At 39.8% G+C, this 19,497-nt stretch overlaps 1 protein-coding gene across 1 annotated transcript in view; it reads right to left on the bottom strand.

Moving 5' to 3' along the window:
* Window positions 1-10,763: 10,763 nt before the first annotated feature.
* Window positions 10,764-19,497, bottom strand: part of SPATA16 (spermatogenesis associated 16) — a 178,305-nt gene continuing 169,571 nt past the window's right edge. The window contains exon 10 of the mRNA XM_026705681.2: window positions 10,764-11,076. Coding sequence (XP_026561466.1) covers window positions 10,954-11,076 — 123 coding nt within the window. The 3' untranslated portion in view covers window positions 10,764-10,953. The remainder of the gene's footprint in view (window positions 11,077-19,497) is intronic.

The following is a 19,497-nucleotide window of genomic DNA, read 5'->3' on the forward strand; positions in this document are numbered from 1 at the left end:
CTGTTTCTTTTTGCTCTTTTTTTTCCACTTTCTCTTCCTGGGGTTACTGTTTAGTTACAAAGTTTCAGTTAAAATGTATCTTTTAGAAGTCTTATTAAAGTTTTACTGTAGATTCTTTTAACCTGGTCAGCCAAAACTTTCACTTCTTATCTTCCTCCTGCACATTCTTTTCCGGTCGAGTTCTTCTTTTTGGTGGCCATTTCTGACCACCGCTGCAACCACCTTCAGGAAAGGGAGTAATGGCCAGCTGAGGAGGAGAGATGCGGCTCTCCTCAACCCTGCTGGCAGTCTCCCCCCTCTTCACCACCTCTACGGGGTGGCTTAGCCCCAAAACCAGCTGGCTCGGGGCACTTCAGCGGCGAGCCCAGACCGAAACCGCGCACAATCGTGGATTTCTGTCTGTCGCTGAAGAGACTTCAAACCGGAAGCCTCAGTGCTATTGCTATTCTTAATGTAGACCAAAAACATCTAGATGACAAGAGATTACAAAAGGTTGTTTTAATATATCTAAGCCATCCTTTGTAATGACCCAATGGAAAGAATGGAAATTCTTGCTCCGGTCAAAAATCCCTAACAATCTTTGTGTATATTCTTCAAAACTAACTTGCTTGTACGGGATGTGTGTGTGTGTGTGTGTGTGTGTGTGAGACGCATGCATTGCATTATGGGTGCAGGCACATTTCAGTATGTGTCATCAAAAAGGTTAGCCATCACCGGTATAGCCTTTAAATTAAGCCTGGCTGGTTAGATTTCTTTTCATCTCACAAATATCCTAAGATGCTCACATGCATATGTTTCCGTCACCTCTTGAGGTCTGGATTCTGACAGCTCCTGGACCATCTCTCCTGCAGCCTCTGTGATCTTGTGATTTTTCCCATCAGGAAGATGGTCATGTGTCTAGTTGGATAGATGGATAGCGAATTGTTCAACTTGCATTAGGTCTTTGACTATGAAGAAGCTAACAAAGAAAATAGATTTGGAAAACAATCAAAAATTACACAGAATGCCTTTCTTGTGGAAGGTAATAAGAACAAGAGGCCACAAGGCTTCTCTTGTAACTTACCCAGGGAAACAAAGTTAAAACCAGTAGTGCAACTCAACCAGTGTAACAACCAGTTTGGTGAGCACGTGCTTCGTGCACACCAACTGCACACTTGGCACACGTGCTCTACATTTTAAAAAGCCCATTTTCAACTCAATTACCTACCTTCTGCTGTATCCCCAGTGAGTAAAACAGTTGATGCGCGACAAACCACTCTGCTGCACGAATCAGCTGTGCTAAAAAACCAGGAAATAAAGCACAGGAAAGAGCGGGGGCGGGTGGGCAGCGTCAAATGTTCACCAAAACTACCAGTTCACTTGAACCGGTCTGAACCGGTAGAATCCCATCCCTGGTTAAAACGAATGCAGATTACCACCAGTTATTTATTTCTAGAATATGCCCTTGATTCAGAAGCAAAAGTTGTCTTCTGGATTGCCTCTGTTGTGGGATAATTCCAAGTGGTCGGTTTTCAGATTGGCACACTGTTTTCCAGGTTTTCTCTATTTCATTACATTTTCAAAACTTGATTTACAAACTTATTTACAAGTAGAGGGATTCGGGTTTTAAAGGATAAAAATGTATTGCCGGGGAGGGACCTCAGTATCTTCATTGATTCACATGCTTACATAGCTCTTTAAGCTGCAAGATGGGCCCAACTTTCGGAATGCTTTGAAAGCGATTGCTGTATAACTGAGTACCCAGTACGATGGCTAATTGGATAAGGAAATGACTTTCAAGGGAATTGTTTCATTATTGAAATGCAAGAATTTATCCTTTCAGTCCAGAGATTGAATCTGGCTCAGATCGGTAACGATTTTTAGTCATTCCCAATTTTTGGCTTTCCACTAAGATCGGCCCCCACTGAAGAAGCAAAAAAATCACAATCCAGAACTGCAATAATTGAACCTAATGTGGGAAGCATGCCAGTACATAAGTCGATGAATACCGGCTATCATACTGATGTATAAAAGGGAAAACCAATATCACAATATCAGCAGAAAAATTCACGGGCAGGATCAGCCTGATCGTTATTATTATTACAAGTTTTGTATTATAGCTGGCAACTGAGGAATTAAGAAGGAAAGTGTGTGCAGCATAACCCACAGTCTTCCATGTTGACCTCTAATGCTCTCCATCTTTTTGCTAGTCCAGGACCAGCAGCTGTTTTCCTGTTGATATTAACCTCTTTTCCTTGGCCAACACTGCTGTCAGCAAGGCATAAAACATAATTTTCACTAGCATCATCCAAAATGGGCTGGAGATTCAATCTTGTTGTTCAGTGTCACTTCCTGATTCTGAGCGGGTTTAATGCACAAATTTGAATGTCTTGTTCTCAGCCAATGGCCACCATAAAAATTCATGCACATTTCACTCTTTTTCTGAACCTCATCAACCATCTCACAAATAGAGCCTCAAAATCTAGAGAAAGCTAATTTTATTTGCTTTCCACTTGAAAGTTGGCTGAGACCAAACTCGGTCTCATTGATTTCAGCAGGACTTGAGTATGGTGACATTCTGGACTGTTAGACAGTTATTGATTAGGTTTACACATTAACTAAGCCAAGGTTGGCTTTTTCATGCTTTACTGAATCCTCCACCTTTAGCTGAGTGCACAGATCGTGCTATACCAAGAACCAAAATGTAAAAATCATGGGTGGGTTCATGTAACACTATGAGACAAGGTCAAAGAAAGTATATTATGTTTAGTGTAATGCAGGGCTGTCAAATTTGCAGGCCGGGTGCATCACGTGCTGGTCACGCCCACGCCAGGTTTAGCGAAGCGGGATGGAAAGTCACTATATGTCACATGACGACACTGTGATGCCAGTTTGACACCCCTGGTATAATGTATGAAACTGGAATTCTTTTACTTTCTTCCTCACCTGTTTGCTCCTTCACACAATGCCTGTTCCTTTGGATTACAGTGGTAAGAGATGTAAGTAACTGAAGGCTCTTCAACAACTTTAATTTCTATTGCTCGGCAGAGAACAAAAAGGCTTTTGGCTAACAGCAGCCATTTTAGTTGAAAGCATCTACGGTAGCTTTTACAGTTGTGCCATAATGAGGTTACATTCAAGAATACATTAGGCCTATTGCTGAATGTTTCATGTGAAGACTTTTATAAATCTAAAAAAAGAAAAATCAGGACAAGAATAAGATATCTGCAATTACCAAGTAGATAACATAAGCACAGAGTTGGCGGGTTTTTTTTTCTCACTGCTTCTTCCATGAAAACAGACTAGTTGGGGATAGACATTTTGTGTTACTCTCTTCATTTTTAACGTTTGGCAGGCTAATGGTCTGTCTCTTCCTCCCTTTCCATTCCCAGGTTAATGAGGTGATTATGCCGGGAAGGGAGGGGAAAAACCCACCACTGCATTATCTGGTAAACAAAAAGAGTCAGGATAATACATTTTCTCTTGCCCAGATGGTACAAAGGTGTCCCAGATTTGACACTGTCTAATGTCTTACAGCAAGAGAAGGGACCTATTAAAGTTAAGTCTGTGTAAAATACCTGTGTGGCATTTTAAAAATTGGAACTGTGCAGAATGCAACCCACTTTTCTCAGCTGGTTTGAAGCTTTAGAGAATGCAGAAGGACGTAAAGGTCCTGTTATGATCATGAGATGCTATTCTTGAAAGTTGCAAGTGTGGGTTTGCCTATTTCTGAATCACTTTTTGGATAGTAATTGCTGCATGGCAATATTTTATCCTCTGGGGTTTCCTTTCTTCTTCCATGCCCCATGCTGTTTCCCCTAAGCAAATTGTTTAACTTCTCAGTAGGTTTCACCTCCCCACCCCTGCATTTAATCTAATTTAATCTCGCTACACATTTAATTTCTTCAGCCCCGGAGACTGACTAGGCCACCTTTTTTTCTGTAAGGAAGTGGTGTTTTCTTTTGGCATTTCTTCTGACAGAAAGCATAGCCTTATCTGTAAAAGGAGAAAAAAAAAGTTTTGTCAAAGTGATTTTGCTGCTGTCTCGGAGGAAAGTAGCCTCTCTTTAACTTCTGATGGTTACAAATCGCCCAGAAGATTATTTCCAACAATGGTTCCTCAAGTCTTTCCTTTGAGGAATTTGTGGAGGCCACTCTATTGATCCAAAGTAGGTCCTTATAAGTTTTGATCTAGAATGATGTTTCTCAGTGTCAGCAACTTTTAAGTTATGTGGGCTTCAGCTTCCAGAAGTTTTAAATTAATTAATTGATTAATTAATGATATTTTTATTCTACCTTTATTACTTTATAAGTAATTTAACATAGCAAACATACATAAATCTTCTTTCTCCTTTTTCCCAGCCAGCCTACTGAGATGGAGAAATACTGAACTAGGGAACCCAATTCCATTAGATATTAACTTGCAGCCATTTTAGGTACCTTCCTTTTTGTATATGTACTGATGCTGCTTCCCTGACTACAATAGCAAAAGTTAACCACTGAATTCTTAAGGTTTCCCATTATAATAGGAAGAAGTAACTGATCTAAGCAGGTGTTGAAAAAAGATCACCTGGATAGACAAAAGATAGGTATGAGGCTTTTTTGAATTAGAGGACCAAACTTTCAAAAAGGCATGTGAGTCACAATGGGTTAATATCTAATTTCCAAAGACAAAGGTCTAAAAAACTCCTACCTTTTCATGTTGGCAACTTTTCAGTCAGAAGGAAGATGGGAGATCTGGATCTAATCCATACTAATGGAAGAATTGATTGAAGAAGGTGATTGCAGGAGAAAGTGACCATATTATCTCAGTTTTTTTGATATTAAGTGGCAGTGGAATAGGCAAATTTGTACACCGGATTTCAGAAAAACAGTTTTTGATGAATCCAAACAAAAGGTAAATAAAATCCAAGGATCCGAAATTCTGTGTCTGGGAAGGATGGAAAATTTTGAGAAATGAGATTCTGACATTAAAATGGGAGCCTTATAAAGCAATTAGTATGAAACGAATTCACAAAACTTTCTAAATGTTGAAAAGAAAATGGAAAATAGGTAGGAAATGAAAGGAGGGCTATACAATGAAGGAAGAACATGGAGTAATTATGAGAAACAGAAGTTTCATAGTAGATGTTACGTGGCTCCCACTTTCGCTAGAAGTCTTTAGAGGTTATTTGTCTCAAAGGCGTCAGGAGATCCAAAACTCAGCGCAGGGTTGGATCCCTTCTGAGTCTACAAATTTATATCTCACAGTACTTCCCCAAAATCATTATTAAATGAACTTGAGACAGCTAATATAATAAAAATATATTCAATTTTGCCCTACTGTTAGGCAAAATTAAGTAAATTATTCCCACCAAGTCCATATCCAGGAATAAGTGTTTCTCTGAGTCCAAGCTGTGCAGTTTTCCTAGGTGATCTGCTGACCCACTGAAAACTATTAAGTATTAATTGGAAGGTGGCCTAAAACTGACACATGACATGATGAAGGGGCTATGGCAACTGTTTATGCAGCCAGTTGGCCAAGGATTTGCTGCCATTGGAGAAAAGTTGCATGGGAGGAAGCAGCAGTGAGACAGGAAGTCCTTGTCCTGCCTGAGACTGTGGCTGCTTCCAGCAATGCACTTTAACTTGAATTAAGTATCTCCCTGTTCTGGGTTCCCATAGTAGAGGGGTGTCTGGAGGGTAGATGAGAACAAGCAGAGCTTGGATTACATGTTTGTGGCCATCATCTTGATGGTTTTGACCCAATTCTGCAAACGTCCCTGACAAAATAAACGAATCAATCAATCATAGACAATTATGAGCACATGGCAATTGCATTTTAAGTAAGCTGGTGAGCATCTTGTAAAAGTAATTAGGCTGGTCCTGAAAACATAGGGATAGCCCAAGAGAAAAAGTTGGGCTCTTAAACTATGCAGTTGGGAGGTGCCATGAAATGCTTGCAAATGTTAAAGCATTGACTTTTAACCTGCTGCATTGAGAAACACATACACACACACTTCTGGAATCTCCAGCTACAGGAAAGGAGTGAAAAGACTGGTGAGAAAAGAATAGAATAGAATAGAATAGAATAGAATAGAATAGAATAGAATCAGTGGTGGTATTCATACAGTTCGGCCCAGTTCTGGTGAGCTGGTAGCAGCGATGAGCAGCAGAGACCAAACCGGTTCTCTCTACTGCTCTGCTGTTGGTCCCGCCCGCCCACCCGGCGTCCCATACTCACTTTTATCTGCTGAATTTGAAGCGCAGCTGCTTTGTGCGGCACAGATCGGGATCGTGCAGGCTTGCAGGAGGCGAGTTAGAACGCCTTTGCGGCTGCGCAAATGCCTGTGCACCTGCGCAAAGTGTGTATTTGGCACGCACATGCACGCAAACTGTGTGCATGTGTGCAAAGCGCACCCACCAAGCCACGCCCACCGTGTTGCCCAACTGGTGTTGCCCAACTGGTGGCAACAATATTTGAATCCCACCACTGAATAGAATAGAATAGACATAGAATAGAAATAGAATAGACATAGACATAGAAGAGACATAGAATAGAAATAGAATAGCACAGCATAGCATAGAATAGAAGAGTTGGATGTCTTCTAGTCCAACAGAAATCCCTATACCATTTCAGACGAATGGTTGTCCAATCTCTTCTTAAAAACTTCCAGTGATGGAGAATTCACAACTTCTGGAGGCAAGTTGTTCCATTGATTAATTGTTCTAAATGTCAAGAAATTTCTTCTTAGTTCCAGGTTGGTTCTCTTCTTGATAAGTTTCCATCCATTGCTTCTGGTCCTGCCCTCAGGTGCTTTTGAGAATAGGTTGACCCCATTTTCTATGTGGCAACACCAGAGATACTGAACATTGCTATCAGTCATGTCACCCCTAGTCCTTATTTTCATCAAACTAGACATACCCAATTCCAGCAACCGTTCTTTATATGTTTTAGCCTGCAGTCCCCTAATCATCCCTGTTGCTCTTCTCTGCACTCTTTCTAGAGTCTCGGTATCCTTTTTTTTTTACATCGTGGAGACCAAAAGAAAGCTTGGGGCCTTGTAGGAAAGAAAGTGACATAAGCCAGAACCCCTGCACCCCATCATATTCCTGAAGCCTTTACCTGGTTGTACCCAAGAGAACGTAGTCAGTCTGACAAGATTCTTGTAAATAGGTGGACAACGAAAAAGCAACTCTGATGAGTTCATGGTGTCATTTTGATTTCTTGCACCAGGAACACAAACACATGCACGCATGCGCTCACACACATCACCTGGGAAGTAGCTTTAATAACACTTGTGTTGTCCTTATTCATCTTGCCATATTGATTAACAGGGAACACTTAAGGTGCCATAAAGTTCCTCTGGTAACAAAGCAAGATTAGCATTGTTATCCTTACTTCTTTGCAACAACAATACTTTGTAGCTCTACCTCAGGAACAGACATTATCTCAAGCCCACTGGACTAAGTAGAAATCTGTAATCAATTTCTGATTCTATTACATTCCATTTCTTGGAGTCCTAGTTGCATAAATCAAACTATTATGTGCTTTGTTGGCATTTTGATTTAAGAGCTTATGAAAATCTTGCCGAGGCTTTCCAAGACCATGCATTTCTCCATCAAGAAAAGTACAGACATTTGAAGGTGAAAAAGAGGCATGGCTAGCCATCCCATATCCTGGATGAACTTTATGGTAAGCAAGTACCCAAACTGTAACAAATGTGATATGGCAACCTTGCTGAAGCTCAGCAACTCTAGTCCAGAGGTTCAGTGAGCAGAAAACATTGAAGACTCAAAATAGCTCGGAATGAAATATCAATGTTCAGAAGTTTTGTCTTGGATAAAATGGAACATTGATTGGAATGTTCTAACAATTTATAGATTTTCTTTAAAAATCCCTCTAAGCTATGGAGATTCAGAGAGAACATTAGCCAATACAGCAGCAGCCCACAGCCTGGAACTAATTGAGTGAAGGGATGGATGGAGTTGATGGTGAATGAAGAGTATTTTCAATCAGAACAAATTTGGAATTAAGAAAAAAAAAAGGCTGTTGTCTACCTGGAAGGTGTTTTTAACACTCCCCCTCCCACCTCTACAGCACTATAGAATTTATGAATTAAAATGTAAGGCGGTAATTTAGGCTTTGGTTTTCAAGCAGATTGCTAAATATAAAACTCCTTGAAAATTTAAATATACAGAGCAGGATGTGACTGCCTTGCAGTTAAAAACTGTGCTCTTTCAGATTTACAAATTATTTTGAGTTAACTGAATGTCATATTCAGTTTACGGGAAAACAGTATAGATTCTCTCTCTCTCTCTCTCTCTCTCTCTTCCTTTTTATTTCTCTGGTTTTGAGCATAGCCTTCTTTCCTGCTAGATCTGGTTTTGTTGTTGTTACTGAATTTTGCTGATTGACCCCCAAAGCAAAAGACATGCAGAGAAGTTTGCTGCTGGCATTGATGTATTGTTCATTGTTTGTGTTGACCTTGATCCTAGAAATGGGGTGAGATAGAGGAGAGGCAAATTAGGGAAAGCTCCCCCCCAAAAATATCTTGGAATCTGTGTAACCTCTGAGTCAATTTTAAAGCTAAATTGTAACTCACAAGTGTGCTTAAGCAGAATAATTGAAACTCAAATTCAAAGATTTTTGGCAAAGTAATAATTCTATAACTGCAAACATAAACCACGAGGGGAAAAAAAGCAATTTTATCTTGAGTGATACAAGGGAAACCAGAAAAATTCTTGGCTACCTTATTCAATTATCTGAATGGAATACAAAGCAGTAGTAAAAGAACAGTGATATCCCAATCAGTCATTCTTGAAAGGCAGAATAAACAAGAATTGTATGTGGGTTTTTTCCTGCCATGATTCTGGATTAACTAATTTACACTGTCCTTATGGATAAGAAAGCTGGATGGCGCCTTGGCAATTAGCTAGGCATTATACACACTGGAAGCTTTTAAGAACAGCTACTTTTATATCAACTGAAGAAGTGTAATTCTCTGTAGTTCAATTAAATGATGAAGTATTTAAACACCCTGTCTCTAATATACTGTGGCTGCAAATCTAAATAAAATTGTTCTTCTTTTTAGCAGTATCTTAAATTTTTGGCATTGCACACACTGAAGCCCAACAGATCCGCCCAAGAACAATGGATCTTTGAGCATGGATGTTCCTTCTGCCCGAGGGCATGATTTTGAAAACATGGGTTTTCTGTCAGGGCTTTCATATACTAGGACAGGGGTGTCAAACTCGTGTTGTCACGGTATTGTCATGTGATGAATCACAGCTTTCCCCTCCTTCCTCTAAACCAAGCATGAGTGTGGCCAGCGCGTGACGCATCCAGCTTGCAGGCCGTGAGTTTGACACCTCTGTACTTGGAGATCCAAACTTACTACTGGTTGAACTTGCCAATAAGCAAAACGAGTGGCAGTTCTAGAGGCAGGATGAACAGCCTTCTAGTGATTTACTCCCTATCATAGAGCAAAATATGATTTATTTTGCCACTAAATATGAAATGGATAGAAGGCCCCATTTGGTCATTTGCCTCTTGCAACTCATTTTGGCAATAGGACTATTATAATGTCTTGAATGTGTATGTATTGGATTCGCAACCAGTAGAAAAAGTCTTAGAAGTGTAATTTTTGTGTGTGTGTAGCTCTCTAGAATCACTTCATTATCATCAGATCTGTTGAACACATTACTTATTCTTCCAATTGTACTGTAGTTGTCACTAATTATAGTGGCTTAACAAAGCATTAGCAAGGTTTGTTTCTTATTGAAGATAAAATAATGGGGTTGGAAAGGACCTTGGAAGTCTTCTCGTCCAAGCCTCTCCCCACTCAGTGCAGAACACCCTATACCAGGGGTCTCCAACCTTGGCCCTTTAAGACTTGGGGACTTCAACTCCCAGAATTCCTCAGCTCAGCTGGCTGGCTGAGGAATTCTGGGAGTTGAAGTCCCCAAGTCTTAAAGGGCCAAGGTTGGAGACCCCTGCCCTATACCATCATAGACAGATTATTGTGCAATTTCTTCTTGAAAAACTCCAGTGATGGAGCACCTACAAATTCTGGATGTAAACCATTCCACTGTTTGTTCTCACTGCCAGGAAATTTCTTGTTAATTTTAGGTTGGATATCTCTTTAATGATCTTCCATCCATTACTTCTTATCCTGCCTGCAGATGCTTTGGAGAATAGGATGATCTCCTTTTTTCCTTTAACAGCCCCCTTAAGTATTGGAAGACTGCTATCATATTACCCGTAGTCCTTCTCTTCAGTAGACTAGTTACACACTTAATTCCCTCAATCATCCTTCATCTGGTTTAGCCTCCAGACCCCTTATCATTTTTGTTGCTCTTCTCTGCACTCTTTCTAGAGACTCAACATCTTTTCTGTATCATGGTAACCCAGAACTAGATGCAACATGCCAAGTGTGGTCTTATGATTGTGAACATACTTGATGGATCACCATAGATATTCAGTAGGCTGCATTCAACTTGGTGATCCATATGTTGCACATCCAAGTCGGTAATGATCAAAGACCTGCAGCCATTTTATATGTTCATGCGCATCACAATTAAGGCTCTGAATTTTTTTTGAAAGAGATCACCCTCTGTGTAGTCCTGAATGGATTGAAAAGAAATAGGGCATACAGTCCAGCAGGATCTGCTCCAGGAAAAGATTTAGCGTTACAAATGGAAAAGATCAGCCCAAAGTGCATTGAATGTATTGCACCCAACACAGGGTATGCAGTAGTGGTTGAAATCCCTGAGTAGGTATGAATAAACAAGACACAATACCCTGTCAAGCATCTCATGAATATTTATTCCTGTCTGATGAGACTAATGAAGTGCAGGAGCCGGTTGTTAAGACGAGTTGTACGGAAGGGACATCTCATTAATTTGAAGGCCAACCTGCATTGTCAAATTCCTGTAGTAAAAATGTCCTCTCTTGCCATTGCTGGCACAGGATATGAGTCTCTCCTTAGTAGGCCTAGCACGGCTGTTCGCTTTGAAGCCTCTTCATTTTCATTTTCTGTCGTCTTGCTGTTCTGAGTTTCTTGGTTTTTAAGAAACTATCTTCTAATTGGTATAGGAAGTCTTCTATAATTCCAACCTGTGGACAACCATAAAAAGAGAAGGGCTGTCAAAAATATGGCAGCCACCTGTTTGCAGTATGTTTTTTGTTAAAAGCATTGCTTTCTTTTCAAACAGTTGCCTTTAAAAAAAAAGGTACCATTTCCAAGTAGCAAAATTCTATCCCAGGGTCATATAACGTCTCAGGAGCTAGGTTTCCACCCATTTCGCAGATGGTACCAAGGTCTGAAGATGTAATGCCTAATTTCATTTATAGAATGAAAAGAAATCTGAGCCCAAATGATATTAAAATCTAAGTGGACTTATGCTGCATCTTTTTAAAATATGGTTCTTTTCATTGGAAGTTATCACTGGAAATTAAATTGACATCCAGAATGGCTAAACAACTGCTTTAAATTAAATTTTTAAAAAGCTATCATGTTCATCGAAGCTGTCTGCAATTTCAGCTTCAAACTTCTTTATTTTACATGTTTTGATGACAATTCTTACCATTATTGAATTATTCACCAAGGGATAATCAAAAAGGACAATATGAATTAACTATGATTAAAAAGAATTCAATACCACCATCAACAATACAATAATCTCCTATAAGTCAAGTCAACAAAGCAATAAACATGCAACACAATTAAATACAACACATTGATCATGCTGTTTGAGTTTGGTAGAAATTATATTAATAAAGAATCACAAAACTGTGTCTCACTTATTCTGGGCATTTGATGAGGGGGAATTCACTGTAGAAAGCAATTATGTTTGGAAGAGTTAGTAAAACGAAATCAGGCTACCAAACAACACACGGTGGCTGGAGACCATCAAAGCTGATGTCAACTAGAGCATAGAACAACTCAAAGAAGTAGTGCAAGATTGAAAGACATGGAGAGACCTGGCCCACAGAATGACCAAGAGTCAAACACAACTGAATGGATATCAACACCACCACTATCATCATCATTTTCATCACCATCTTCCTCCTCAACCTTTGGAAGATACTACTGGAAAGACTATCTTGAGCGACAAGATTTTTTTTCCCTCTGTTGCATTTTCTTTGGCTCTCCTATTAATTTTGCTTTCTGAACTGAATAACTTATAAGACCACTCTCTGTCTAGCCCTCCATCCATGCAACTACTGTATTTTCTGGACTATAAGCCACTACTTTTTTCCCACGCTTTGAACCCTGCGGCTTGTACAACAATGTGGCTTATCTATAGATTTTTCTTCACTAACTGCCATCAGGGGGCGCAAAAACGTGACAGATGCAAGAGGTCAATGCAAAGAAGAAAACGCTACCGGTAGTTTTTGGTGCGCTCGACACAAGCAGCACGACACGCACGAACGCAAAATATTTTTCACACCGTTATCATGGAAAGTACACGAAGAAAAGCTTATGATGCAGCTTTTAAGTTGAAAGCAATCAATCTGTCTATCCAGGAAAGAAATAGAGTTGCTGCATGTAAGCTTGGCGTTAATGAATCAATGGTGAGATGTTGGAGATGTCTGGCTGCATGTGAAGAGCATTCTTCTCTTTCTGTGTAAATATCTCATTTCACAACGTATATATCTGTGGCTTATAGTCTGGTGCAGCTAATATATGTAAAAATATTTTTTCTTTTAAAATTTAGTGGGTGCGGCTTATATTCTGATGCGCTCTATAGTCTGGAAAATACGGTATATCCTTACAGTACATTCAAATTAATATTCCCTTATCTAAAAATATAAATGATATTCAAACCGAGTTTAAACCATAAGAGGAATTATAATATTGCTTTGAAAGGGTAGTTTCTCCAGGGCTATAGAGCGCCACACTTAACTAGGTTGGTTAATTACCTAGAAAATGCAGCCACACAACATGTTAAACTTGATTAGTGTTAACCTTAATTAGGTTATTTTTGTAGTTTAACATTATGTAAGACTCCAACCTGTTTGATTAGTCTGGTTCAATTTATTGTATGAATGCAGAAAAAAGGTTCAGTAACTAGTGAGGCATGTTTAAAAAAACTGATGGGCAACCTCTACATCTATCCTAATGGTATCTGCTGGTGTGAAACAATTAAGGTATTTTATTTCTCTCCAGATGTTTTGGGGGAATTGCAGATGAAATGAAATCACCATAACAGATTCCATTTCATCTTGGCCCAAGATGTTTTGTTATCTAATGGAGAAAGACAAAATTTCCTTCCCTGCAATTCTATGTGCAGAAACTATTTATATAGCCAATTGAATAATTATTTTTAACATTGCCCGCCCAATGGATTTAACAGTGTCAGGTTTGGAATTGTGGACTAGTTGCCTAATTCATATCCCATTCCGTTGTCTGAGCTCTTGATGCTGCTTCCTTGCTTCCAGGAGCCGCCAGCTATGGCGGCCTTCTCGTTCTTCCTATCCCTTGGTTATTCTTGATTGGGAAGGCCCTTTACCATTGAACATACTTTAAAATAGTGTATGAGTTTCTAGATGCTGTCTTCTATGATATTTTAACAGGATACAGATATTTATTTATTTATTTTATTTATTTTGTGAAGCGATTATAAGATTACAGGTATAAGTATAGACATAGTTATAACAGATAACATATGGGAATGATGCGGTGGCCTAGAGTTGGAGCTCTCACCTCACAATCAGGAAGCTGTGAGTTCAATCCTAGGTAGAGGCAGATATTTCTCTCTTTGGGCACAAGAAGAATATATCTGCTGAACAAATCTCTGCATTGGTGTCAGGAAGGGCATCCGGCCAGTAAACACACTGCTAGCTCCATTCAGTTGCCCAGACTCCACCCCGTGAAGAATTATGGGGTCATTAAATGAAGATAATATAACAGATAACATATAATGGGCACAACAGGGCACAGATAAACCCCCAAGTGGTCTCAATAGCTCTGATGACTGCAAAAAAATACAATCCATCCATTCTCCTGCCCTCCCTCTTAATACTGTCAGAACCTATCCTTCCATCTCCCCACCACCCAGTCACAACTGGTGAAGCTTCTTGGATGAGAAGTGAAATGTCTTCTTAGTCCAGTTGCCTTTTGAAAAAGTAATTTTAAGACAACTATGACCTGGGATGACTGAGAACCTCCACTGACAACAGATACATTCACATTACAAGCCACGGTGGGGAATCTATGCAATTGCTAAGAGCCAATAGTGACTCAATAACATATGATCAATCAATCAATCATGTTACAGGAACCTGTGAAGATAGTAGGCTTTTCTTTTATTAATTAGCCACTTTAACTGGCTGCAGTTTAATCATAACATTCTCTGAGCAGGGTTGGCATCGTCTCTCTTATAAAATGTTGCATGGTTCCCCTCTTGACAAAACCTTAACACATTCGAGTGTCTGAGCACATACTTTGGTATGCAGATGTTTGCATTTGTTAGATAATGACTCCTTTTGCCTCCTCTTTCCGGCAGCATCTGTTCTTTTGCTGATGTGGGACAGATTGATTTGGGCACCTTCCTTTGGTTGGAGCACATGACCGTGAAGAATTGATCAGAATGCTATCTTTAAATGGCATTGAAAAACAGCCACTTGAAAAGGAAGACATTCTAAGAAAATTAATCTTCCACAAGTTTTCTTGATAAGAAGAAAATGTGGGTTGGAAGAGCTGTAGTTGTAGTCTGAAAGTCAGTTCGGGGAAAAAATGTGTGTTCACTCTTGTTGTGGCAAGAACCATTTTTTTCCTATTAAATCAGGATACATTTTAAATCATAAATACATTTTCCTGAGAAATATATTTTACCAAAGGGTTGAATAGAATAAGAGTAGGAGATGCAAAACAAGGATTCTTGCAAATGTCATCCGTCGTGCCCATGAACAAGTCAATGATTATTTTAATAAGGGGCATATTGAATTGCCTATCTTTTCTTTCCTCCACCTATGTCATGAACAGCTTTGAGACAGAAAGCTGCATCCAGGTGTTCTTTGTAAATAACGCATGTATTTATATAGATCTATATACTTATCATTCATGTTTATTCATGGGGCATTACCATTCTCACAAATGTAAAATGGCCACTAAACCAAGCTCAAGGTAGCTGAGAATTTGCAATTAATTATGTACCAGACTTCAGCACTTTGATGCAGAAACAGTACTTCTTTTTCCTGCTGAACTGTGAACACTCAGTTCCTTTCCTTAAAGTAAATACATAAAATTCAATTAACCCATCAGTATTTTGTGCTGAATCTGCCCATCTGTGTCACCATAGACTCACAGAATATGTGAATCAGTTTGCAGTTTGTTTATCATTAAAGATATGGGGGGGAGGGGAAATAAGGTTTGCAAAAATATTTTCAACAATGTTTTATCTCAGAATACTACAAAATGTTTCTTCTGTCAAAGTAGCACTGTCCTGTGGTTTTTAAATATGTATTTGGTATTAAGAGCCAGTTTCCCCCCCATGTAAAGCCACCTACTTGGTTAAAATTTCCACCAGGTTCCGCTCCTGATATTCCTCCTCCCTTATAAGTGATTAGGTAGAATTCCTTTTAAACTGCCCCAAACATTAACTTGTTACTTGCTTATCATTCTAAGGGCAAACTAAAACATTTTTAAAAAAAATTGTATTAGCCTTTGATGAGTTAAGATGAATTGTTTGCTGCCAACAATGTGTGTCACACACACACACACACACACACACACACACACACACTAACCCTCACACTGTAGAAAGCTTTGCTTTCATGAAAATTTGTGAAAAGCACCCATTCATTTGAACTGCTTTCTAGTGCAACTCTTATGCCTATTTCTAAAAATGAACTAAAGTTTATGCACTGAGGGGCTTCCTCCTATAGTTCAGGAAGATTCTTCTAACTTTTCCAGGCAAATACAGCCCTAGAAGAGTGAGATATGCATAGCACAAGCACCAAAATCTCTTTTTGGCTACAGGAACCAGTGGTCAAGGCCTTAGGTAAAGATAAAGGTCAGTGTCCAGTGTCCAGTCCTCTAGAGGGCAGTGCTCATCCCTTCTTCTTAGTTGAGGGAGCCAGTGATGTCCAGACACATTTCTGTGGTCATGTGACCAGCATGATTATATACCAAGGTGCCCAGAATGCTGTTACCTTCCCACCAATGTGGGTACCTATATATCTACTCACATTTGCATGCTTTCAAACTGCTAGGTTGACAGGAGCTGGGGCAACTAATGAGAGCTCACTCCATTGCATAGGTCTCGGGTCTTGAATTTGGGCTTTCAACTTTCCAGCTGACAAGCTCAGCGTCTTTAACCGCTGAGCCATCACGCCCCTTGGTCAAGGCAGAAAGGTGAACGGCATTGTCTCTTCACCCAGAACACTACACTGTGTCCATGATGTGAATTTACCCTAGTGAAATGCAGCTATCTCATGCTGTGTTTGTATGTATACAAAAAGGCAGGGTTTTTTTTTTTTCAATACTACTGTTTTGGTAAAATGATTGAGTATAATGTCTTTAGCATCTTAGAAAAATGAACTTGGGCTGCCCAGCTGCTGCCAAAAGTTGCCTTATTTTTTTTCCAAAACCATATGTCTGTTCTACATGGTAGGCCCTTGGACCCATAGTCCTTCCCAGTGGCTACATCTTTTCTGTGCTTGCATGGCTGGCTGCCAGCCACACGATAGGAAGCTGGATACCTGCCACAATCAGAGATGCAAACTTAGATAGGATGTTCAGAAGCAAAGAGTCCTACAGCTGTAAAGTAATCAAAGCTTGTCCTGGTAAACTAATGACAAATCCAAGAGACACAGCAAGGTGGACTCATGGCAGAGCTGAGGCTTGAAAAGTTGTTGTGAGTGAGGCCAATAAATAAGTCACACTGAGCCACCAGATGCACAGCCGAGGTACACTACTCATTAGAGTCTGCTCTCCTGCCAGCCTGCTTCTTGGCCAATCTATCTGACCCACGGAGCTCAATTCTCTGTGGCTGTATTTTTAAAGCATGCTTCTGCTTGGGACTGGGGTGGTGTTGGTGAACCTCACAGTGTGAGAGGCACTTAGTGGGTACAAGGAAAGACTTCTGGGACTTGCTGGGTCTGCCTCAAGCAGAGTAGAGTTACTGGCTTCAAAACTGCTTTCAGAAATTATTAGAAGCTCCTGGATCTACTTCCTCCTTTTCGTCATCAGAAAATGACTTGCCAGGCCTGTAAAAACGTTATTATGATTTATTCGATGTGTATGACTTCACATCTCATTTAGGAACTTGGGTGGCTCACAATAGATGAAATCACCATTTTTATTGAGGTACTGGGATGGAAACAGAGGTTCAGGGATTATCTTCTCAATTTCCATTGTTGCATTATTTACATGAAAGCCTCAGATCATGAGAATGGGGCCCACAATGTCCCTCTTTGTGGGACTAGGTAGAATGCTTTATTATTCTGGAAGGAAAATTTTTTATGACTAATGAGTTCGGTTATGGGTCCATTTAGGTGGACTATATTAGACTAGCTTTGCAGAAGGGACTGTTTTGCTCTAAAGAGGTGGTGCAAATGACTCCTTCTGCAAAGCTAGTCTAATATCTTTGGCTGTACTGTAATTGAACTGCACACTTGTGACTGAAAAAAATACACCCATCGGTAGAAGAAAGTCCACAAGTCCAAATTGGAATGCAGGATCTATCTGAGTGAATTCTAAAGTAAGTTAAATTCAAAGCCATGTTAAATGACTTTGGGCTGGGTAGATGATTTTAAGGGTCTATTTTGAGAAACAAATGGGAGGGGGGTGGGTGGGTAATTTCCATTCCTTCCTGTGCCATTTTCTCAATACTTGAAGATAGATAGATAGAATTCTTTATTGGCCAAATGTGATTGGACACACAAAGAATTTGTCTTGGTGCATATGTACTCAGTGTACATAAAAGAAAAGATACATTTGTCAAGAATCATAGGGTACAACACTATGTAGACTTGTAGACTTCAACTCCCAGAATTCCTGAGCTAACATGAGTGGAGGAGGAATTCTGGGAGTTGAAGTCCACAAGTCTTAAATCTGTCAAGTTTGAAGACCCCTGAATTAAACTAAATATAACCAATCTATTTGCACATGACTAGGGAGGGGAGATGCCCATGCACCCAAACACACATAAGACATGACAGTTTGGACTCCATTTTGCTAAATCCCCTGTTCGTACTGTGGCTCCAGAGTTCTGGGCTTGTAGCCCTTATGCATTCAGAGGTGACCAGGTTGAGAAAGTCTGCATTAGATGGAAAAAATGAAAGAACAAAATAGACAGAGACGTGCACAGTGTAACAGTAACTAAGCAGTTATCGTTCTTGTCCTTGTTCACGGCTTTTTGCTTCTGCCTCTGCAGTTGATTTTTTTTTAAAAAAAGAGATAAAGCTGGGGAAGAGAATGTCAGCCCTTCTGTCTTTTTGCTCTTTTAAAAGTTGCCAATTTGACTGTCTTTGAAAAAAAAAAAAGAACCATGACAGGAAATGCCAGGTTCTTTGTAGGGCTGAGGCTGTGTTTTGTGGAAAAGCACTTAAAGTGTGAGACCTGGATGTCAGCTCAAAGAGATGCATTTGGCAGGGAGCAAGGGAAGAGATATATAAAAAAGCAGGTCTTCACTGCACCTGCCAAAGCTGCTGTCACAAAGGCCAAGCTCTTTCCGGTGAAAACGAAGCTGAAGATAAGCAAATCCTGGCCTTTGGCCCGTAAGGTCTTGCTATGTGTGGTGTCCAATCCCTTTCTGAATATCTCTGGGTGAGAACAGACAAGGCCTTTCCAGTGATGGCACCTATTCCTCCGGTGCTTTGGCCACACCATTCTCTCAGTGTCCTTTTTTACTTTGCAGTGCTGCTATACTTGGTAATTTGGCTTTATTCTCATGTGACTTCATAGTATGAAGTGCCCCAGTCGGACTCATGGGCTCTCAAATTCATTTTTCCAGAGTCCAGATTCTTTTCCAGGCAACTACAAAATTTCAGATGCTGGCAATAGAGATTATTGCTGAAATTATATCATTTTGAGGGAAAAAGAGAGAGGCGGCAGCCATGTGCGAGATATATTTTTCAACCCAAGAGAACCTCAACTCTTCCACAAACATGAAATTAATCCCTCTAAGCCTTGGAAATGAAAAGGCAGCCCACCATTGTGCTAGGAATAGGAAACTGTTTGAACAAGTCATAGATCTGAGCAACTGATGTTGTCTTCTCTCATTCATTGGTGAAACCATTTTCCATCTCCTCACTGTCCAGCAATACATGAATATAATCTCCAAGGTCCTTATAGATATCCTAAAATCTTATCTTGTATCTCCAAATGAAGTAAACTAAATGTCTACTGAAATCAAGTAGATTTGATGGTCAAATAGTCGACTGATGACAAGCTGAAGGTTTTGCAAGGTGATGTGACATTTCATTTGAGTTTTTTGTGTGTTATTTGTCAATTGTATCATGTCACTTTCTTCCTGGATGCCAGGAACCAAGTTGTTCATTTCTACAGCACATGTTCCTTTAAAAACT

Source organism: Pseudonaja textilis, chromosome 4, assembly GCF_049901715.1.
Source record: "Pseudonaja textilis isolate UNSWEBS1 chromosome 4, rPseTex1.2, whole genome shotgun sequence".
NCBI lineage: Eukaryota > Metazoa > Chordata > Lepidosauria > Squamata > Elapidae > Pseudonaja > Pseudonaja textilis.